Below are 24,075 nucleotides of genomic sequence, written 5' to 3'. Positions count from 1 at the left end.
GGGTTGAGGTGGGCTGTCGGATATCATAAAAAACTCGTTTGTGGCTAAAGTTCGTCAAACTTGGACGCTGTCAGGAACTGGGGATTGGCTTGACATCCTAAAACTTGTTTCTAGCGAGGGTTGTTCACATCCCAAAGCTGTCACGTACGGTGAGTTTGGGATTGCCTATTTGATATCGGAAAACTTCTTCATAGGTAAGATTGGTCACATGGTGGGGGTAGGGATGGCCTGTTTCGTGTTGTAAAACGTGTTGTTAGCTATGGTTGGTCCATCCGAAAGTTGGTACAACTGGATGTTGGACTGTCATTTTTTTGACATTGTAGGTCTTACTTTACAGTCATATGTTCACAGGCGTCCCAAGGAAGCCTGAGCTTACACTAACAAAGATTGATAAACATTATTGAATAACGGTGTCGTTCAGATGTAAATGACTGGCAGTTGTACACATGGCAGTTTAATCCAGATAGCCAAGCATAATATTGGCATAAAACACCTCCTCTGTGTTGGCGTGAAATTATCCTATGCAAATGTCGCCCTAAGTGTGCCTGGGATAGAACAGGCTCTTTTGATTTCTTACATATCTGTGGTTTCCCTCCAGACTTTGCTAACAAGTTCTGATAAAATTGATAAAGGGTTCTTTATGGCCGAGAGAGGGATGGTAATTTCCTGTTTGTTCTTCGGGCCTCCCCCTTGTGTTTTCCACTTTCGCACAGCTTCCCTGCTTGAGGATTACTGGCTCCCCCAAGACTGCTTCCTGTCGCGTGGATCAAAGTGGCGCAGATGAACACCCGCCCAACATGCCCACGCCCCCCACCCCCTGAAAACGAAGCATGCAGTGTTTGCTGGCCCAGTGATTGGGCCACTTTGAATGCTGATAGCAATCAGTGTGAACTTCCCCATTGCTGATGTAATGATGATGAATGCAGTGACACTGCTGCTCCAGACAGCTCTTCCCAGTGGATGCAAAGAACGTGTTAATGAAATGAAGGCAATCGCACGGCAGCCTGGGTACAGCGAGGCCCGGTAGGAGCAGCAGATAAACCCACAACACACGCACACACAGAAGCAAAAGAAAGACTATGACCACAAACCGAAGCACCACATAAGACAAACAGAGACTTGCGAGGGTACCTTCGCTTGCAACTTCAGCAGAGGATGGCAGATGCATTTGTGCAGGTCTGTAATGTGTCACAATTCAACAATGAGGCAGATGACTATTTCCTTACTTAATACATAGTTTTTAGTTTCCAGGCAGCTGTGCTGCTCAAAAAGCCACCCCACAGTAGTAAGAGAAAATATGGTCTGCTGTCTCCCTGCATTGCAGACTCACTCACTTTTACTCTCCCGCTCAGTCACACCCAGTTTACCAACATGCTCAACCATATACCTCCACTCACTGACTTATGCACACACTTAATTAAATACACACACAAGCATACTAGTGTAATAGTGGTAGCTGGGGCTGACGCGAAATAATAATTCTTCATAGTTAAAGATTCACGCACATGAAACACTTACAAAATCACTTGTACATTAACCCACTCACTAACCCACCCACTCATATATTCACTCATATACCTTTACTCTTGACACACATACAGTCTCATAACAATAATTGTTGTAGCTGTACACATTTAAAATAACATAAATGTACTGTTTCATTCACACATCATCACTTGCATGCTCACTCCCTGTTCACTCTCACCCCGCTCACTCACATACACACCCATGTACCTTCAATCCCTGATTTATAAGCTGAAATGCTCAATAGCATGTTATCCGTGGATGATTCCCTCACTTACACATGCAAACACAATTGAACAATCACACACATACTCACTAATTCTCACCCCCTCACTGAAAGGTTCTCCTATATACCCTCACCTATTGAATTATTCACACTCTCACACACACACACACTCACTGTATAACAGTGTGGTGGTGGTTGGCACTATACAGGGAGTGCAGAATTATTAGGCAAGTTGTATTTTTGAGGATTAATTTTATTATTGAACAACAACCATGTTCTCAATGAACCCAAAAAACTCATTAATATCAAAGCTGAATATTTTTGGAAGTAGTTTTTAGTTTGTTTTTAGTTTTAGCTATGTTAGGGGGATATCTGTGTGTGCAGGTGACTATTACTGTGCATAATTATTAGGCAACTTAACAAAAAAAATATATACCCATTTCAATTATTTATTATTACCAGTGAAACCAATATAACATCTCAACATTCACAAATATACATTTCTGACATTCAAAAACAAAACAAAAACAAATCAGTGACCAATATAGCCACCTTTCTTTGCAAGGACACTCAAAAGCCTGCCATCCATGGATTCTGTCAGTGTTTTGATCCGTTCACCATCAACATTGCGTGCAGCAGCAACCACAGCCTCCCAGACACTGTTCAGAGAGGTGTACTGTTTTCCCTCCTTGTAAATCTCACATTTGATGATGGACCACAGGTTCTCAATGGGGTTCAGATCAGGTGAACAAGGAGGCCATGTCATTAGATTTCCTTCTTTTATACCCTTTCTTGCCAGCCACGCTGTGGAGTACTTGGACGCGTGTGATGGAGCATTGTCCTGCATAAAAATCATGTTTTTCTTGAAGGATGCAGACTTCTTCCTGTACCACTGCTTGAAGAAGGTGTCTTCCAGGAACTGGCAGTAGGACTGGGAGTTGAGCTTGACTCCATCCTCAACCCGAAAAGGCCCCACAAGCTCATCTTTGATGATACCAGCCCAAACCAGTACTCCACCTCCACCTTGCTGGCGTCTGAGTCGGACTGGAGCTCTCTGCCCTTTACCAATCCAGCCACGGGCCCATCCATCTGGCCCATCAAGACTCACTCTCATTTCATCAGTCCATAAAACCTTAGAAAAATCAGTCTTGAGATATTTCTTGGCCCAGTCTTGACGTTTCAGCTTGTGTGTCTTGTTCAGTGGTGGTCGTCTTTCAGCCTTTCTTACCTTGGCCATGTCTCTGAGTATTGCACACCTTGTGCTTTTGGGCACTCCAGTGATGTTGCAGCTCTGAAATATGGCCAAACTGGTGGCAAGTGGCATCGTGGCAGCTGCACGCTTGACTTTTCTCAGTTCATGGGCAGTTATTTTGCGCCTTGGTTTTTCCACACGCTTCTTGCGACCCTGTTGACTATTTTGAATGAAACGCTTGTTTGTTCGATGATCACGCTTCAGAAGCTTTGCAATTTTAAGAGTGCTGCATCCCTCTGCAAGATATCTCACTATTTTTGACTTTTCTGAGCCTGTCAAGTCCTTCTTTTGACCCATTTTGCCAAAGGAAAGGAAGTTGCCTAATAATTATGCACACCTGATATAGGGTGTTGATGTCATTAGACCACACCCCTTCTCATTACAGAGATGCACATCACCTAATATGCTTAATTGGTAGTAGGCTTTCGAGCCTATACAGTTTGGAGTAAGACAACATGCATAAAGAGGATGATGTGGTCAAAATACTCATTTGCCTAATAATTCTGCACTCCCTGTACAGATGCGAATAACAGCATGGCATACACTCACTGGTTGACCCCTCATACACCAACTCTCACTCAGTCACTCACTTACAACAGTAAGATTCACCTCACAGTAATGCCAGCTGCCAGCATCCTTTCTCCTTCATTAATAAATGTGTTTTTGCTGAAGCTCCTGTTGTCCATGGCAGGCTAGTTGAGCAGAAGGGCCTGGCACGAGTTGTTCTCGTAATCTGTTCAGTTTAATCGAAGACAGACACAAACAATTCAAGATCGGAGTCCACAAAGAGGCAAACACCTGCAGGCAATATCGCTGGTATGAGAAGGCAAGGGTTTAAATTGGGGCCTGAATTTAATTATGCGCTGGGTTGATGCTTGCAGGGGAAACGACAAAAGATTCCTGCACACTTGAGTGGGGAAGAGCCGGGGGAAAGCCGCGACTGTTTGCTTTTTTCAAAGAATGTTCATCCCCTCATTTATGTAAAGTTTTTCAGGCTTTCTGTGTGCAGTTTGTGAATGTTTTGTGATATTATTACAAGTCATATGTCTGGGATAGAGTTTAAGAAAATATGTTTGTATTTTCTTTCAGTTGTAGCGTAGTGAATTGAAGTTCTTGACAGACACTCAAATTGTAGGAAATAGTCCACCAGCTAAAGAAAACACATGCCATGGCATCACTTAATGGGGTTTAAATTACTGCAGGGTCGTGGGACAAGGAATACGGTGCTCATAAACAATGTTAATGTTTACATAACATTAAATAAGTACAAATAATATTTCCTTTTAAGAGCTGCCGTTTATGATGATGTGGGAGGTTGAAAACTACTCTGTTGAAGCAATGAAAGTAAAACAGTTGGAGGTACTTAGACAACCAAAAATTGTTCGCGTCATTTTGGAGGCACCAATACGTGTTGTGCGCGGCTATCAAATGACGACTGCCCCATCACAGCACTTTTTTATGTTTACTTCCTTTAGCCATGCTGCATGGCGTTGGGATGCTATACAGTATTAACAACTGGAACGTCTAATAGGTCACGAAGTTGGGACCTATTGACTTTTCCAATGCTTGTTCAATAAGTCACTTTTCAAGTCCTGCAGGAATATCCTAAAATCCCAAATGGTATGTTTGTGCTTGTGACTCTGTCTGGCACTGTTGGGTGAGCTGCCAAATAATGAGCATACTACCAGAGAATTCTCATTGTGTGATGACAAAAATGATGTCTTCCACTCTTGGGCTATGCTGTGGAACGTGAGACTACTGTTTATACAGACTCATTATTAAATATTACTTGGACATTAAAAAGTTATTATTAGATCATGGCTAGAGACAACAAACTGAGTTATAGCTAACAGCTAGGGAAAAACCCATTCTGAGATTGCAGTGAGTAAGACAGAGAATATGTCTCAGATCATGGCAAAATCTACAAGGGTCCGTTTCTCAGATCATCATGGAAAAAGCACAGTGCTAATCCTTCAATCACGATTAGCCAAAACACGTATTCTCAGATCCTGGTTAGAGACAGGGACTCTTCCTTAGATTCCATCTACGGATATGAAACACTTTCTCAAACCATGGTGTGAGTGAGGCAAGTGTGTGTTTTATCTCGGATGCTAATGTAATGAAAGACACATTCCTCATTCTAGGATCTTGGTGAGAAACAAGAGACTCATTCTCAGCCTGTAGCTTTACATTGTTTGCCAAAAAACAAAAACACAATTCTATACATTTGATGTTGTTGGGTCCTAGGAGCTTGCCTGTGCTAAAGGCTGGACATCTGTGCAAGAACCTAAGGAAAGGGAAGGTTCAACAAAGGTGGAAAATATGTTTTTAAATAGCAGACATTTGTTTTAACACTAAACATCTGAGATCAGTATGAGCCCAACTTATTCCCTTTCATTATAGCTGCCCAGAGGTGAAACCCTGGCCTTTGTGAGTCACACTAGCTCCCCTTGCCATCATCTCTGTTTTTGTCGCATTTATCTTATGGCTCGTACAGCACCTTAACTATCCAGTTTACAGCACATTAACTGGCCAATAGATAAAACATAGTTGGCACAGTTGACATACGTGTCTACTATCATGAACTGGAACTTGAATACCAGCTGCAGTCATCAGCATACTTTTCGAAGTTGATGGGAATCTTTTACCAGAAGAACCATGGAATCCACGAAGAACCGTACTGAGGGCTAAGACATAGAAGATGTCACTTGTAACTGTGTGGGTGAGTGTTGGAAAAGTCGAAGTCAGGAACAATGGAAATATGTTTCAGACGAGAAACAAGTTATGCATCAGGGTTGACCAAGTTATGTGGCAAGACAAGCCAAATAGTGCAGCTTAATGCAGCACATTTTGTATTAGTATTATCTCATTAGGTTGCCATTTTCACACCTTGGAACACTGTCTAGGAGAAGATTTAACCGATGTATCAATTTAGTACCTAAATACAGAAATAAGCAACTGAAAATTGACCAGTCAACCTCTGAGAAGGGTCTTTCAGCATGAACACAAGTTGCTGCATTTTTAGTAACTTATGATCTGTTTAAGCTAGAGACAATGTTTTTGTTTGTTGAAATCAGCTGATTATGTGGCCGATAATGGATTATGTGGCAAATGCAGCAAATCCATAATTATGTGAAAAACACCGCAGCCGCAGAATCGCATGGTTCCGGTGACCCTGGTCATAGTTGTAAAAGGGCACTCAGATAATTTAACCCAAGATGCCACCAACAGCATGAATTAATTCAGGTTCCCACCACAGTTGCTATTTGTCTTCAGAAATCATCCACAATGAAAACTGTAATTGAACCAGTCCCTTATGATGACCTAAATCCATTCTGAACTGGGCTCTTATTAACTGTTTCACAGAATGCACCCTCCCTTTCCTCTCAAGATGTCAGATTGGATGGAATATGATTAAACGCTTATTGACTTCACTCTGCAAACAATTGAGATTTGAGTGAGTGCTTATGCAATTTTGTAGCAACTTCACCACGATGTCAACACTGCTTGCCTGGTATAAGGAGTTGTGTTGGTCACTGTTACTAAATAATGATTGAAGAATACGGGGCAAAGAAACATTACTACCAAGACACTTGCTACTTTTTTTAACAACCCTTTTTTTTTTTATCTGCAAATTATTTTCGAACAAAACATTGTTTTTGTGCATCTTTAATTTTGTTCCTGAACACATTTCCCTGAGGAAATAGACACTGTCCAACCTAGAGGCAAACGTGTACCTTATTTCACTTTTGATACCTGTGCGTGAGTGTATTTGTCCATTTTTGGGCGGAGCATAGCAGCGCGCATGCGCTGCTTTTCTGACGTGTTGTTATCTACCTGGGCTTTTTTTAACCACGCCCACCTCACGCCCATCACTTTCACTCGTTCATGGGCTTGTCTTTCAGGGGGCACCTCAGGTTAATGCAAAGACTGTTTACGTACAATAAACGACTACAGTCATAAAGTGGAATCTACAACAGTAACTATGCAGTGTACGCACAGGAGTTCCGGAGCATTGTGGGACAATAATACTTACAATAGTTCGCTATGCAATTAATTTTCTAAAATCGCTTTATGTCAGTGCAGATCCCAAAAAACTAAGCTTCTTGTCATGCCATTCACCTTTGTCTAAATGTGTCTGTTTTATAACTGGATGATATAAGCTTGTCTCTCTGGAATCTGGCAGCTGCAAAGTGTTATAGGTAATGCTTCAACAGTGTGTTATTTCACTGGATATAGACATAGGCAAAATTCTGTAAATTATGTTACATATATCAACAGAAAGTTGTACACAAGTTTTTTTCACTATGCAGGCTTTTAAAAATATATGATTTTATCACTCGTTGGCTATGCAGATGGTTTATCTTGTCTATGAAATATATGTCTACAAAATATATGGTTTTGTAGTGTAAAATCTCGATGATGATGATGATAATGTTAATAATAATAATAAATAACTCACCAAGTTACCAACAACCATCCTTCCTCTCTGGATCCCCCTTATGAATGTAAATTCCAAACCATCTTCTCCTTAGTGATCATCTCTACCTTGTCTCCAGTATAAATGAGGAAGAACATTCTTGTTCCTGCCCCCCTATCTCTTCTGTACCTCCAGTGCTGCTAGTATTGTTGGTGTGGGCACACAGTAATGTCTCTTTACATCTCATGTATGTGTACTGCGCACGTCTATGCCGCTGATGCAGATAAGTGTACGACGGATCTTTTACTATGAGTGAAAGCACATGTACACTTAATCTTTTTCAGCTTGCCCTTCTATGTCTATACTCCCTTGTTGTGCACTCCAAGGTATACACAAAGTCCTGCAGCTTCTGCACCTAGCCTACTGTCTCTGGATAGCAGTGTTTCCCTTCAGGATCTAATATCTTTTTTCTTTTTTTTGTTTTGCTTACTATGGACTTTAAGAATACCTTGCGAACATTCAGGATTTGATAAAGAAGTAAGTGTTTATGACTTTAAATTAGTCTATATCCTTTACTAAGTTAGTGTCACTTCAAAACTCAGTTCTAAATTGTCATGTTATATTACTTACAGTAGATTGTTACAAACATGTATAGGTCGCATTTCTATCATTTGCACGGTCTTCTTCTTCATTCAAAATTTGGATACCCATTACCGTCTTGGACAGGACTCAGGGTGATTTGAGGCCATTGTGTTCTGTTGTGATTGCTATTGTTTAGTAAGGAATCATATTGGAAAGTGGCCTGCTATGGATGGCTGAGTAATGTATTGCTTTGTAATGGTTCTTATTGCACAGTGACTGCCTAGATTCTGTCATGGATGTGTGTATTACATTGTGTTTATTGGCGTATGCTTCTTAGGTCTTTGCTATTTGGTCCATTCATCTGTGGAGCGTTGTTGTCCACTGTTCAGAACCGAACTGTCCTGAATGGTTATTTTGTACGTTGGCGAGGCGTGAAGGATGTGCTGTTGAGGTGGAAATGTTTTTATTTTCGTTAAAAGTGCCACTAATGATATCGATGGGCAATTAATGAACACATATGAGGTGCTGAATAAAAAATGTCCCTTGTAGTCACAATCCTGTAGTTGATAAGAGTTTTAGTTTGGCAGCCTTTTGAAGAACAGCATAGTTCCCAGAAAAACATTAATGTGTTTCTTATGGCTGAACCACCTATGCTCACATGTTCATGTATTTGGAAGTCAGGATAAAAAACAGCTCTTTGGAAGGCACAGGAATTCCATTATTTGACTATGTTCGAAGAGCTAAATCAGATAGGACTGTATGGTGCTTCTTTTGGTTACAATGCTATGATGGTTTTGCCAAATTAAGGAATGTAAACTGGTTTAAGAGACATGATGAGGAAGCATCAGTTAGAATTAATGGAGACAAGAATTCCTTTGTGTCTGTAATTGCTTGCCATCTTTTGACACAGGGCTGTGCTGATGGCCTCTCAGATTTGCTCCTGCGGGAATGGGGCAGAAAATGCTGTCACACAACAGAAGATTTGATGGGGAGGGAACAGTCATGAATTAGACTTGACAGATTTTTGTAATGCTGGTGTTGAATTCGGTCATCGAACAAGTAGTGCATAGAAGGTTTTTCTGCAAGACTGTATTGCAACTGTACTGATATTGACACCTGTTGGATTAGTATCCTGATATGCAAAAGACTAAGCCAACTCCTATTGGCTTTGTGACAGTCTCTATATTCCTGTTGTCCTTACACTTGAAAGACTAGATCAAATAAATATCTGGATTCACACCACCCACTAACAAGTAAAAGGAAGTCTGAACTGAAAAGATAAGGTAGCGTTCAACGAAGGAGAGGTCCCATATTGAGCAAACACCTGTTATCAGGAGTGGGGCTTAAGTTGCTAATCTATGAATTAGGTATGATGTGAGGATTCTAACGATATATAACTTTTCGCATTCAAGTCATTTTTCTTCAGTGGATTACAACGCTGGAAACTGCGCCATGTAGCTTATGTGGGAAGACCAATTTTTCTGCTAACATCTAGATTTCAGCTAGATATGTCATCTTCTTTCCTCTTTCCATCTACAAGACCGCTTTAATACATGTCTGGGTACACCTGCCTCACTATCTCATCCCTGTGCAGGGGAGGCAGAAGAGAAGAAGGAAAACATATTTAGTGAAGGGTTATCGCCTTCCCAAAGGATTAGAATTGGGTCTATTACAAACCTGTGGCTCCATTAATGTTTGCAGAGCGAGGCAGAAAGTGTATGATTGTGACATGTTGAACTATAAATCAAGGGTTGATTTCTATTTCTTGGAATTTGATAGCATGAGATGTGTACCTTAACACCAATGAACAGCTAAATGATCTTATAATGCTGTAAGTGTATTCACTGCAGCGCAAACCTCGGAGGTTTGTCTTTGTGAAAAGAACAAAAACAACAAAGGAACATTGCAAAGTGGTGTAAAAAGAAATTGTGTTACTAGTAAGTGATATCTTGGTCATACTATCCAGTAAGCGCCTGGGGTAGCATTAATTCATTTTTTCCAAAGAAAGGAGAACATGCATACCTAAATGGTGACTTGATGTGCTTTCTTATATCAGCATACAATCTCTGTTTTCCCGTTCTGATGATAATCTCACTGAAATGTCCTGACCCTGCATTTATAGCTTGCCTCAAGGCATGTAACTGGTTGACAAGTTTAGACCTTGGCTTTGCTCTCTGGATCCAAAGGCTGATGAACTATTATGGATGATGTGTAGTATCCCTATCCTAGTGATGCATGACCTCAGTGTCTTTGGTACATATATATTTGGTGAAACTTATGTTCGGGTATCTATTGTTTCTAATGGGTATACTATTGCTCCTTGAGCAATAATAGACTTTTCCCTGCAAAATCGGAGATGCAAACATTTCAGATTTTAAGGCTTTTGAATTTCATTTTGATCACAAGTGTTCATTGATCTACATACACCTGATGTTACTTCTTCATACACCAATACTGCATGAAATTTTAGTATTCCTGTGTGTGTCACTGCATGTCTTATTCATGTTGCACTTCATTAGCAAAAGCTTTGCCCTCTTAGATGTCACTTATTTGTGAAACAAATTGAATTTATGCTCGCATATTCCAAATCCTGATTCAAATAATAAGGATGTATGGATTTAAAAAATAATTTAGGATAAGAATTTCTTAATTCTGCTCATGTATGCAAAATTGTTCACCAAACTGATTTGGCATGTTCCATTTGAATAAATTGTTTTGAGAGGTGGAATGAGAGATCTTAGTGGTAACACTGGGCAGTGGGTGACACTCTTAGGATCCCTTAATGTTTTAATCACATTTCTCTTGTCATTTTTTGTTCTAAAAGCATATGGAACGCTACTTCTGCAAAAGCCTGGAGGGCTTCCAGGATTGGAAATGTAGGAAAGCACCTGAATATTTGTTAGAGTGCAGGAGGAGAATTTTCTCCACATGGAGTGCATTGTGGAGAACACTTTACTTCAGTTTCTGAAGTCCCTGTGAAAAAAATAACTTTACTGCTAAAGTTGTCAGCTACCATTGTCTCCCTACACCATATTCTGTACCAAAGACCCATGTTTTTCCCAGTACAGGAGGTATTTCGATGCCATTATGAGAAGGAGCTGTCTACAGGAGTACTCAGCTGTGTCACACTGGAGTTTTCGGTTGAGCGTTTCTAAATTTGCCCCACCCCCTTAACAAATCTTTGCTACAAAGTTCATCACTAAGTCCCTCATTAGGAGTCTGATGGTCACTTGACGGCCAGACTCGCGGTGGAGCTCGGACCACTGCCAGTGCGGCGGTCCAAGCACCATATTATGACCAGGGTGGTCGTGCTGCAGTCGGACCACAAGCTCCACCAGGATTCGTTATTCTGGCAGTCCGGTAGTTGTGGCGGTCCTAATCGTCCGGCGCAGTGCTGGCCTGTGGATTACAACCTCATTCTCCACCAGCAATTTTATGGTAATAACATCTCCATGAAAATGCTGGCGGAGAACAGGTGCAGGGCCCCGCCTGGCCAGCACCATTGCAATGCTTTGCAGACAGTGAACATTGCAAGGGTGCTGGTGCACCCTGCATCCTACAGCATTGCCACCGGCTCGATTACCAGAGCCAGAGATAATGCTGTAGGGTGTTTCCTGAGCGGGCTGAAACTCAGGTTTCGCCCGCTGACCTAGCGGGAAACTCATAATGGGCCCGGGTGGGTTGTAGCCACTATGGCAGCAACCTCGCAGTCAGAAGTTTGGCGGACGGGCAAAACCATCCACCGAACTGGTAATCAGGCCCGAAGTCTCCCTATGACTTATGGCTCGATGTACAAAAGAGTTTTAAATTCTGTGATCAGCAAAATAGCAGGCTTTGCAAAATCAAATACAAAAGTAAGAAGCCCTTATAAGTAGATTTTGTGTCTTCAAAGTTTTTGTGACTGGCAGTACTGATTTTGTGACTCATTACGAATAATTAGGATGGGAGTGTGAAATGGGCTCTCTGATGTGATTTGCAATAGAATGTATCAGTGGTTCTCTAACACAATTACAGCTACAAACTGTTGATTTTATTCCGAGTCCCAGAAAGGAGCGTTATCCATGTGTGGAGTGGAATTGAAGGACTGCCATCAGTCTATAAATCTGGGCTCTGGAAACGAGAGCAGCACACAGTTGCTCAAACAACCAGTGCATAGTGCCATCAATGCCATTTGCCTTATACCAATTTTAATTTTTGATTGCAGCCCCAGTTTATGGACTGAAATAAAAAAACCTGCATTCTGAATGTGAATGCACGGTTGGAGAGTTCTGCCCCTCTCAGGCTTCCATCCCACATTTGCAGCTCTTTCAGTGGCATTGTCCATTGTCTAATGCTGCCTCATTAAAATTAATGGGCAGGATTCTGTGAATCGTAGCTTGTGGTCATTTTGATGCTGGTAATGAATTAGTACATCTATCACAATGCAAAAATATTCTGGAGTCGCAACCCAGCCACTGCCCAAAAACACTGACGGTTTAGTGACCAAAGAAGGATAGATCGGGCCCTTAGTTCTCAGATGCAGACCATGAAAGTTTTGAAAAAGACTTAAACCCTTGCATAAATTACTATAGGAAAAACCTGTGGGCATTTAATGTTGCTTAAAATAATTTAAAGAAACACAACAGGATACAATAGACATTGAGACTTGTTTACCACATCATTTGCATTAGTGGGATGCATTTGAACAACTTTGTTGAGTATAAAAAGCAAGTCTCTGAGCTTCTTCATTATGAAGTGCTGTTGAATTATTTTGCTATATTATTATTACAAATGCAAATCGGTTTCATTTTCAAATTAGTTTACCCTTGACGTGTTGATATATTAAACATGGCACCTGGTGCAAAAAAAGGCAAATCTATATTTTTCACTTTTTGCTGTTGTAATATGGATTGGAGCAACCATTATACACTTTTATAATAAAAGGTTGTACTAAAGATTTCAACACAGATAACCTCACTTTAAGAACAAATTCGTTTTTCACTATTTTTGCATTGGCAAAGCCAATAGGTCTTGTTGTAATGTGCCAAAACTTCCCTTGAAACCGTCTTGTTTTATATGTGTATTTCCGATAAAGAGAACTGTTGTTGTAAAGTAGTACCTCATGAATTTAAATGTGAGCATGAGGTGGCAGGATACACCCAATCAACCTCTATCATTAGGTGAGAGAGGAATGCACTACTGGGTTGAGCTAAGAGGCAAAGCCTTAAGCCAAAGGCTGAAATAAATTGGTTATATAACACCAGTGGTCAAAAGGTGTGGACCCAAAGCCCACTCTATTTACTTTGTAAATAACATTTCCATATGACAGCTGTTCTTTCAAAGCCCAAATCTAAAGTGGAAGTAATGAATGTTACCACAATCTTATTGCCATCTTTCACTTTTTAAAATGTGGAGGAAATGTATTTCTAGTTCTTACATATTCGGTATAGAATAACTTGTGTTAACTTAGTTTGCTTAAGGTTTTTCTATGTTACTCTATTACCTAAAAGATTAGGACCTGAATGCCCTGAGTAGGCCCCACCCCAAAAATCACACCAAATGCCAACTGACAGAGTACGAGTGTCTTTGCATTGGGAGAATTTTTATTACGATTACAAGCCTTTAGTAAACACTGTGCAGAATTAGATGAATCACATCATATCTCATAAACAATATGTCACCAAAAGCACACCCTGTAAATCAAAGTTATTACTCAAAATTTGAACCAGGGATCCGCCCGCGTCCCGAACCACCGTTGGACCACACAGGAGAACCATACTTCACCTGTATCCCCGGGGGGGCAGCTCCACAATCTCACTGTACCTTGTTCTCGTGCTCCATGTTCCACCCCCCTACCCCAAACACCGATCCGCCGTTGGGGTGCAACAGGGTGGTCAGGAGCGGGCGCCCCATGCCCCCCCATCGACCTGGGCACCCTAGCCCCCAAGCTGGTGTGTACATCTGTCAGTTGGTTCAGGCCTGCAGGATCCTACCCTTGTTGTTATCTCTGTTGTTATCCACTGTACCCTGCTTTGAGTACACCTCAGTTGTTTAAGGTGCATTTAGTATCTCCTGTCACGCAACCTACACTCAGGCTACAGCCTATATCTAAGGGATGGGAGAGTGGGTAAATGCACCAGTCTGCACCCTACCCCCTGCTCCGCATCCACCAGAAAGGAGGAATCCACTCGGGGGGTACATATATACACCCCAGGGATGCAGCGCGGATCGGATGTGACACGTTCCGTGCGTGCCAGCCCCCGATCCTCGAGACAAATGCTTCTGCCCTGCCCGTCTTGCGAGATGGGCGGGCGGAAGTCACCCCACAGCAATGCTGGATGGGCGTATGAGGCCGGGGCCCGCGGTGGCCCTGGGTCCTAAACGCCACGCCTCCCAACTGGGGAGGCGCTCTGTCAAAGTAGAAAACATGTCATGAATGGATTTGGACTGTTTTCTACAAGTTCAAATGTCCCCAATATGACCACAGGGGCACTATCACCGCAATGTGAACAAGTGAGCTCAGACAGTGGGATGTTAGTTATGAGGCAGTTTTTTAAAGCAACTGTGTTGTGAGCCGCGCATGCGCTAACACTGCTGGTTCGCAGCAAGCACTGAACACAGCACAGCAAGGAAGCATGGAGAGGTATTCTCGTGCGAAGTTAAAACGATACCAGATGCACTGCTGATAATTCGATAGTTTACAAAGATGGCTGCGCTACTTCCTGCGGCGCGTGGTTGCACGTGTGCACGTCGTCTTGGTACGGCCTTTGGTGCTAGGAGCCCCTCAGGTCTTAATATTTCCACTGGTGTAGCGACGCAGGCGCTGCTTGCTCTGGTTAGTGCCGGCTGCGGAGTACGACACCCTGTGGCGCAGTTTTACTGTTTGCTGTTTATTTAATGACGTTTGAACTTCACGCCTCTCTCCTTTCATTCAGGTATCCGGATCAAGGGAGCTGAAGTTATGAGAAGCCGTCATGGAAGCTCACTCCCATAGCGCTTCCCCGACCGAGAAGAAAAAAGTTGCGAATTCCATCGTGAAAGGCTCCAGTCGAACAGATGTCAGCGAGAAGGCCGTCGCCTCCAGCACAACCTCAAATGGTGAGTAACCAGGGGGGATTTACAAGCAGCAGAACATGGAGTCATTTTCTGTTTGCTGCATTCTTTCTGCGTTGAGCATTTGCACCTGGGTCATTGTTTGTCCTAGGTGAAGAAAGGCCAAAACAATTCTGTTAGGGTTTTAGGTAAAGCAAGTAATCCTCGCGCTTGTTTCAAACACGAATTTTCTTTAAACATCCGTGTTTGCCTGATTGAAACTCCTTGTGAAATGTATCCCCATAGCGGTTTGTTTTGGAATTTTGGCGTTCAACTCGGTTAGTAATGCAGGCATCCAGGGCATTTTTCATTTCCCTGTGTGAGCTGGAGAGGGATTAGGTAGCTCTATGCCTAACATACTTCTACCAGGTTACATACTATTTTGTACCAGAGGAAAAAATCATGCAGGAAATGCATCATGCACCATAGCTGCAGCCTATGTGCTGATTAATCTTCTCCTTCAGTCTAAAACCTGGAGCAAATTGATTTTGCTGTATTTTTGCACGCTTCTTTTCCCATGTTTTCGAAATAGTGACAGTTGGGCTAAATTTGGGACATATTTCGACAATTCCAGGACTAATTCCTTCCGTCGCTTTTTAGCCGATCTGTGAAATTACAAACTACGATTAGCCATATGTATTTGATCACTTTTAGTATAAATTAGCATGGAAACGGCCATTCAGATATTTACTTGATTGATTTCCTAATCCATTTTCTTTATTTTTGCTCTTCTGTAAGACTTTATATGCATTATGGAACGGAGCGAAATACTTTTCTTGTGTTCCCACTAATGCTTACAAGAAAAAGGATGCAGACAATGCTTGCTACATTTGTGGCATGTGTGAAGTTTAATAATATGGGCCGTAGAGCTGGATTTGTTTAGAAACATGTTATTTTTCTCTGATATGTAATAAACATGCGCAATCACCAGAAGGCATCCAGAGAAAATTGTGCAAGGATTCAGAAAATCAAAATGTTTATATGCAGGCCTACAAAAGAACACAGATGACGATAATTCTAGTTTTACAAAAAAAAAAAAAAAACATATTTCTACAGTGCTGGGGAATGGGGGGAGGGGAGTTGATAAGGTTATGTCACAAAGCGTGTTGATCATTAGTTACTTTCCACAGTTACAACATGGCTGCCCACCACAAGAGAAAGGTGGCAGTATTGTTGCCATAAAAGGGGCACTTATTCCTGCAGTCATTAAATAATGATACGTATAATGCTTTATCTATAATAGTATAGGTTTATTTGGGAAAAACATATACATTCACATCACTAAGCCCGCATACGAATAACACACAGCAAAGTTCAAGAGGTCAAAACAACTCTTTCGCTGTATCTTCCCTCTTTGTTGCAACTACTTGGAACAGTGATAGTGTCAAGTGATGTCTGCGTGTTCTGGGTTGGGAAGGATGGAGTGGCCAGGGAAGCTGGAGTATTAACTGTAAGGTGGACCTGCCATAGCACATCTGTGCGGAAAGCAGAGCTAGCACAGCCACATTTTCTGACAAACTTGTGCAATATTTTTCAAGGATTTAGTCAATGCGTAGAACACATTTAAAAATAGTTATGAGTTTGTATTATTTGTACTTTAGTATCAGCTTGGCAGTGACATGTATCATGTTCACTAAAAAAGTTCTTGAATCTTGTATTTCCTTATTCTTTTCATGAGGGCCGCAGCTCCCCAAAAACCCGTTCTTTCTCACCAATTTGGTGGGATCCATCCTTCATGTCTGAGTACCCTGAGCTCATCAGATCCTCAGCTGCCAGGTACTGGACTCAAGCCTTCCTAGCAACATAATGCTCCCAAAACCTGTCATGTGTGAGCAGCACCCTTTGAATTCCACTCATTTTGGAACTTCTGTCGTTTCTAATGTGGACACGGCAGTGCCCTTGATGTGCACCCAGATGTAGTCTTTTTTCAATCAAATATAATGCACATCACTTAGGTGACAGGCCAGAACCATACCACCTTTAAGAGTGAAGAGTTCTCTGCTGCTTTGCAGCATCTTCTTCTAGAGGTAACTCTGAAGGAGGCCTTTGGTCAAGTATGTCACAGTTCCAGCTTTTAGAATTGCAAAATATTACTCTGCCCAAATGGCTAGCACCAATGTACAGAGGATTGCAAAGCATTATAAGAATTTCCTGCTGATTTACTCCAGATTTATCAAATCTGTAATCGGCCAAAGGCAAGGCTGTGCATGAGAAAATGTTGTCCAAATGTTATTCTGCAGGGATGCGGCACATAGCTCAGTGCTTCTGCCATATAAACACAGTGAACATAGTAAAGCACATTGTGTGTTTCCAAAAGTGATTGATGCCATGTTTATTGTTGGACTAGGCCATATGGTTCCAATTAGACAGTGTCTCCCAAAGCATCTGTGCTTTGCCACACTGCTCTGCTTTTCTTCACTCTACCCTCGCCGTCAAGTGCAGGAAGTGAGTCCTGATACATTGCCTTCTTTGGGCTTCTGTACATTTGTTTATACTGTTATGGACCAGATACAAAGTTTCTATTTAAAAATGTCAAACCCGCTCATCTGCCCATCATCTCCAAAGGGCAGCAATGGCTCCAGTTTTTAGGTCACTCTTCCTTTAAATAGAAATGTGTTCAGATATACACAAACAGGAAACCAGAGTTTTTAAACACCTTCAACACAGAGCTGCTTCAGTTTATGGATTCTCATTGAATGTGTAACTAGGCAAGTGCCTTTTGGGGTAAGGTGGAACATTTCTATTGCTTTAGGGTCAACATCTTCATGAAAACGTTGCATCATAGCCACAGCATTTAACAGTTCAACAATTGCGAGAAATGCAACACTCTCAGGTGAGGACAATGATAGAGACAACACTAGTTACTCATAACATGAGACTGCTGCAGTTTGCATTCGATTAGAAAGAAGACTATTACCGTAAAACAAAAAAAGCCAATATAAAATGATACAGGAGTTTCCCCCACATTTGCTCGGATAGTCTACTTTTTATGTCAAGACTAGAGACCCGCTATTTGAAAGTGTCAAACTTCTCAGGTCACAACAAAGGACTAGATGGATCACAAATAGTAATGCCTGAATAGAGAGGTATAAGATTAATCTGCAGATATAAAATGATAAAATTAGTTATCGTTAAAAGTGTTCATGGTGCCTCTAACTGAATTCACTCAAAATATGTGAGTAATAATGAATTAAAACCGCATCACAGATTGAAAACAACGGTCTGTTGTAAGGGGAACAACTGTAAGGCAGAGTTTTCAAATAGTAAACACTATTTTACAGTCCTTAGCTCTAATGTCAATAATTAGGACACCACTAAACTTTGCATTTTCACCGAGTCTGCTTTTATCCACCATGGCCCATTCACTCCCTATTGTCAGTCAAGTGAATCTATGTGTCTTTTTCCTCTTCTGAAAGATTGCAGGAAATGGTAAAACTTTACTGCATTTGAGAACAAGTTGGCAGAAACAGTGGGACCCGGTCAAAATTCCAAAAAAGGACTGGTATATTGAGGGCTAGGAAGAAGGGGAAGAACACAAAAAGCATAAGGACACAGGAAGACATTTTTTGACTTGTACCTACAGTTAGCACATAAAGAGTTTCACTTGAGTTTCAACCACACATATAACATCTTAAGTTGAAATTGTAATCATCAAAGGTAGGAACATCCAGTCAATTTAACAAGTGAGGAAATAAGGGACGGGATTCAAAAAAAGAAAGTGCAGTAATGGTGAAAGCAGGTGAGCCCAGAGGTACATGTGTTGTACTCTATCAGACTGGCTATGCCTCTCTGACTGCGAGCGTACCCATGCCACAGAGAACGTTGCACTGATGCACAGGTAGGGGACCTAGTGGTGAGTTGGGAAAATTCAGTTGTGTCTTTCTAAACAGGATGTAAGAACAGGAAAAAAAGAACAAAGAGTGTCATTATTTAACTACATGCAAATGCAAACTAAGCTGATATGTGCATATTTACCCCAAGCTGAAAATGCCTTCCACTGGCCCTGTGTGGTATCTTGAGCCAAAGGGACATGGAAGTGGTAGGTCTGAAGAGGTAACTGATGCTGTCCCACATTTTAGAAGTAAAAGACAACCTGTACTGTCACTACAGAAACCACATGGGGAGGTGGATGGGTGATGGGGAAGATTTGAGGCTTACACATCGCTGTGTCATGATAGAGTCTATTACTAAACCATAGATTGAGGTCCCTGATTGTATCAAAACCTAAAAATAAATGATAGCAAAATACAAAAAGGTAATTGTTTCCCCCTGGTAGGAATTAAACCCTGTAACATCCTCCCTCACACATGAAGGGAATTCATAGTGTTGCAAATTTTATAATGTATATATATTTCTAGGGCTTGGTATCCAAAGGAAAGAGCCACACTCATTCTCTGCTTGTGCTGAAAGAGAAGTATAACAATGGGAAGCAGGAAGGGCTCCTCTTCCCAGATTAAATGCAAGATTAGAGCACAAAGAATAGTGCAGGAATTTATGGAGTCCCTTCCGGGTTCTTCATAAGAAAAAATAAAGCAAAGACTGTATCCTGATATAAGTTGAAAAGTGCTATCTTGAAGATCGCACAGCAAAGAAAATGCAAACAAAATGCATCAAGCTCACCCATATCGGAGGAGCCGCATATGTGGCGGGTCGCGCTGGGCGATTGCCGGGTGAGGGGTATAATGTGCCTCTGACCCCTCTGTAAGGAGCACAGCTATAGGGTCTGGTGCAGCGTGACACCAGAGGCACGCCGAGTGCTTCTGGGTCACACTGACGATTCCCATACGTCGGCACCGCCCATAAAATGGGCAGCCAGGCAGTGATCGGATCTTTTGCTCCTGCTCGCTGCCTTGCCTAATACGCTGCCACCCCGACGCACGCTGACAATTTTTTGTCAAACCTCCCCATAGAAATAGAGTTCTATTCTGTTCTTGTGTTCTTGGGTGTTGTCTTTGATGACTTCTTACGCTAACCGACTTTTTAGTTTCCAGACAGGTAGGACGCTAATGTTTTTTGGGAGAGCATATCTTGTGTTTTCTAACTGTCTTGCTAACCTGATTTCCTTCTCAATGTTGTATTTTATAAGGTGTATATTTTGGCAGGCTGAGATCATGATTGGTGAGTCAATTCGGCATACCTTTCCTTACTTAAGCATAACAGCGATGTCACCAGGCCCTCCAAGGGGTGCTGGTAGGGAATCGAATTAAACATCCAGAGGCACGGGGTTTGCGAACGATCGCTGGCTTCTGGTCCTTATGGCCAACCACCTGCACATGCACATTGGTTGCAGAGATAGCACGGCCCTTGCCGAAGGTCTGAGCGGTTGACGGGGTGCCTGAGATAGCTATACTGGCAGGCCGGCAGGCTCCCTACACGCAGTGTGCCCTGAGGAGGGTTGCGGGGGTGGATCCTCCCTTTAATGAGGGACCCACCCCAGTTCTCATAGACGGAAGGGGTGGATCTGGGATCAGGAGACACCATTGAGATCAGTCATGATCTCATTCACAACCCTTGAATTGTGATACGCAAGAACTTGTTTAGATAGTGATAGTTGACCGGATGTATTAGCGTTTCTGTTAAGGCTAGACATCAACATATTTTAAATGAAGCTGTAAATGATAAGGGATACTGCGTGTAACATTGGAGTGATGTGTAATTTACCGTAAATATCTTTGTCAAAATAAAATATGACTGAGGGTTTACAACCCCTAACCCAAGAAGATGTTTGTATTATTGCATGTTGTGATACAGAAGGTTGATAGGGAGTGCTTATTGTGGGATTGGGGAGGAAGGTCTTGGTGGTACTGGGCCATTAAAGGCCAAAGCTGGTGTTATTGGAATAAATTAGGAATAAAAGAGCTGTTTAAAACACTGAACATTTGAATCTCAACATTGTGACCTCATAAAGATTATTATGATTTCACAAACCCTGTGTAGGTGAGAGCATCCGCAAAAATACAGGGGTGGTCTGCATTTGCACCATCACATCCAGGCTATGAATAATAAATGTATCAGCCCAGCCAATTCTTTTCAGCCTTTTATGGGTGAAATTGACTCCTGAGGATCCCCACTGAATCACATCTGGAAGTTGGGGTCCTCCAAACAATTTGTATGATTAAAATTTCAAACATGAAATAGATACTTCACAAAACATACACAAACAAGTACACACCCCAAATATTCAAATTACTAAAGATATCATTATATTATATTGAAAAATATGCAGAAGTTGAACATTTTTAATGGGAAGGTTGGTGCTGCATCTCGGCGACTAACTTTTCAATGTTTGGTCTTATTTCGGAAAGTTGAATCCTCAGGTCAGAATCTGCATTTCACAAGCAATTTCTGTATTTATTTTTTAGGTACTAAAGATCTGAGAATGCTTTTTCACATAAATATGTGGTGGTGAAAGGAAGTAAAACCTTAAGTACCTCTCATCTCTCCATAGCCCCTCTGTCACGTGTATTTCATTTGCTTTATAGCACCTCTCATATCATTGTAGTGTGTCAGAGCACTTTACATCACACACATACAGAGACATTGAGTCATCTGTGTGTAAATCAGTGCATAGAAAATTGTATATAAGGCAAAGGGGGACTACAAGGTGTAGGATTCACATGTCATCCATACTGGTAGGCATTTTTTAATAGTGCTTGGTCTGGAGAAGCACAGACTCTGATTCAGAACATAACACAGTGATTAGCATTGACTTTAATAATAAACATTTATTTATACACAAACAATCTTTTTAGCAGCAGCAGGCTAATGAATGGGGAAAAAACATAACTTTCTAACCTGCACCATGCAGTGGGCATGCGGCTCTTTGATGGTAGCATAGCTCACTGATTCCTAGCTCACTGTGTTAGATTTACGATTGTAACTTATGAACTGCACAGTAACAAAAGAATCAGTGACAAAAACAGTAACTACTGTTAGGCACAGAAAATACTGTTATTTAATATGCATTATACATGTTCTTTGCAACAGGCTTATTAACCATCTGTGCTACCTTAGATGAGCCAAAACTGCCACTAGTCAAAACTCCTGTTTCTCTCCAGCAGGTACAATAATCACCAGAGTTATGTTGACACTTTTATTTTTGCCCAAAATGTGCTGGATATACAAGGAACTTAGCAGTGCTTTTAAAACTGCTTCACAAATGAAGTAACAAATATAAGAACACTTGCGTGTTTCTGTCGAGAGGCCCCACCTGGAGAAGTGCCTTACTGCCAGCCTAGGCCTTGCAGTGCCTGAGGACCCATGGGAATGTGTCATGTCCACAGACCACAGGTTGGGAACCGCTGCCCTAGATGGTTGTGCACGGAATGCTGTTCTTTATATTTCACAGCTCTGAAGTTCTTATGTTCTAGAACCAGTGACCTTACCAGATGTGTTATCATGCATCGTCCTCCCTTGCCCACAGTAATAGTAGCAGCTGGGTTTTTCTTAGGAGTATTCTCGGTTTCCCCCAGATTACCTTATCACTTTGTAATTTAATTATCTGAGAATTCCTCTGCAAATTAATTTCATGTCAACTGGTTGTTTCATGTAGCTTTTTGTATCAACTTTTAAGAAGAAAGAAGGTAGTTGAGAAAGGTGAGCCGGGATCCAGTAATCACCTATAGCTTATGAAATGGCAGATGGTTTCATCCAGACTGAAAAAATCTCAGATGGTACTTAATATTTACCTGCAATAATCCCCAGGTGTGTTCTGTATAAAATGAATCAGAGTTGGTCGCCCAATAAGGGACAACTGGAGAATTCTGAAAGCATTCCAAATTCGGTCTATACAGTTCAATTCACAAATGAAATTTAAGAAGGCCTTTCTTCAAAGTTTCTGAGATCCGAATATGAGTAAAAAACCATCAGGGAGTGATAGATATCAAAGAATTACAAGAACAATTAAATCACTGGTGCCTTTAATTAAGGCTATGTGAGAAGCCCAAAAAACCTTCTAAAATGAGGGCTTTGCTTGCTCCACATGACAAAGGGTTAAATACATCTTTCTGAGGATACCTTGATTGGCCTGCATGCAATTTTGGATTGCACTGTTTTAAAGAAACAGGTGGGAACATGGGCTGTAACTTGCTGATAATAATTCAAGATGAATTGTAAACGTTGATTCCCCCCCTTACAAATGTTTGATCATATCCTACATTTTCCAGTATTTAAATGAGAGTAAATCTTAAATTTTGAATAGATATACTGGCCCCCAGATATGTAGCCTTATCAGTCGCCATGACAATTTCAGCATGAAGACTGACCAAAGATTGGTTTTCGCTGCATTAAACTTATCACCACAGACCGTGTCAAAACTCTCAGCCCCTCATTACGAGTCGGCCATCCGGGGACTGCCAGACCTGCAGTGGAGGTCAGACCGCCGCCAAAGCAGTGGTCCAGCCTCCACATTACGACCCTGGCAGAGCGGCCACTGTTCGATTGCTGCACTGCCCTGGGGATTACGAGTCTGCTCTCTGCTGGGTTTTGCATGACGGTCCCACTGCCATGCAAAGACTGGCAGAGATGGCAGATGGGGACCCCATGGGGCCCCTGCACTGCCCATGCACTTGGCATGGGCAGTGCAGGGTCCCCCCAGGACAGCCCTGTTGCGCCTTTCACTGTCTGAATTATGGGCAGTGAATAGCGCTGAGCATGCTGTCACACCCGACGCACCGCAACAATGCTGCTGGCTCGATTATGAGCTGGCGTCAATGTTGTGGCCTCTTTCCAGCTGGGCCAACAGGAAAATCGTAATAGGGCCAGCAGGTGGAAAACTGGAGTGGCGGTTTTCCGTCCTAATGAGGGCCTCGCTTTCTGAGGCCAGTAAAAAGAGAATCTTCCTCAAGATAAGTAGTAATTGAAAAGGGTAATTTTTTACATGGAGGACGCCAAGTGTTGTGACTTCCAAACCTGAGAGCGGGCATGGTACAAAATAGATGGAACGGCTGGCAACAACGAAAGGTCTCATCATCTATTCTGCGTGTGTCAAGAATGTGAGTC

At 41.8% G+C, this 24,075-nt stretch overlaps 1 protein-coding gene across 6 annotated transcripts in view; it reads left to right on the top strand.

Annotated features, from left to right (window-relative positions):
- Nucleotides 1–24,075, top strand: part of GLI3 (GLI family zinc finger 3) — a 380,984-nt gene that overhangs the window by 17,756 nt on the left and 339,153 nt on the right. For 5 of the 6 annotated variants that reach the window (XM_069215944.1, XM_069215967.1, XM_069215953.1 and 2 more), the window contains exon 2: nt 14,919–15,081. In XM_069215944.1, coding sequence (XP_069072045.1) covers nt 14,958–15,081 — 124 coding nt within the window. In that variant the 5' untranslated portion in view covers nt 14,919–14,957. Of the gene's footprint in view, nt 1–14,797; nt 14,819–14,918; nt 15,082–24,075 lie in introns of those variants that run through there. The other variant, XM_069215960.1, reaches the window with a different exon arrangement.

The sequence above is a fragment of the Pleurodeles waltl genome, chromosome 2_1 (assembly GCF_031143425.1).
Source record: "Pleurodeles waltl isolate 20211129_DDA chromosome 2_1, aPleWal1.hap1.20221129, whole genome shotgun sequence".
In the NCBI taxonomy this organism is placed as follows: Eukaryota; Metazoa; Chordata; class Amphibia; order Caudata; family Salamandridae; genus Pleurodeles; species Pleurodeles waltl.
The sequence above is the reverse complement of the archived record's forward strand: the minus strand, read 5'-3'. Positions and strand labels throughout refer to the sequence as shown.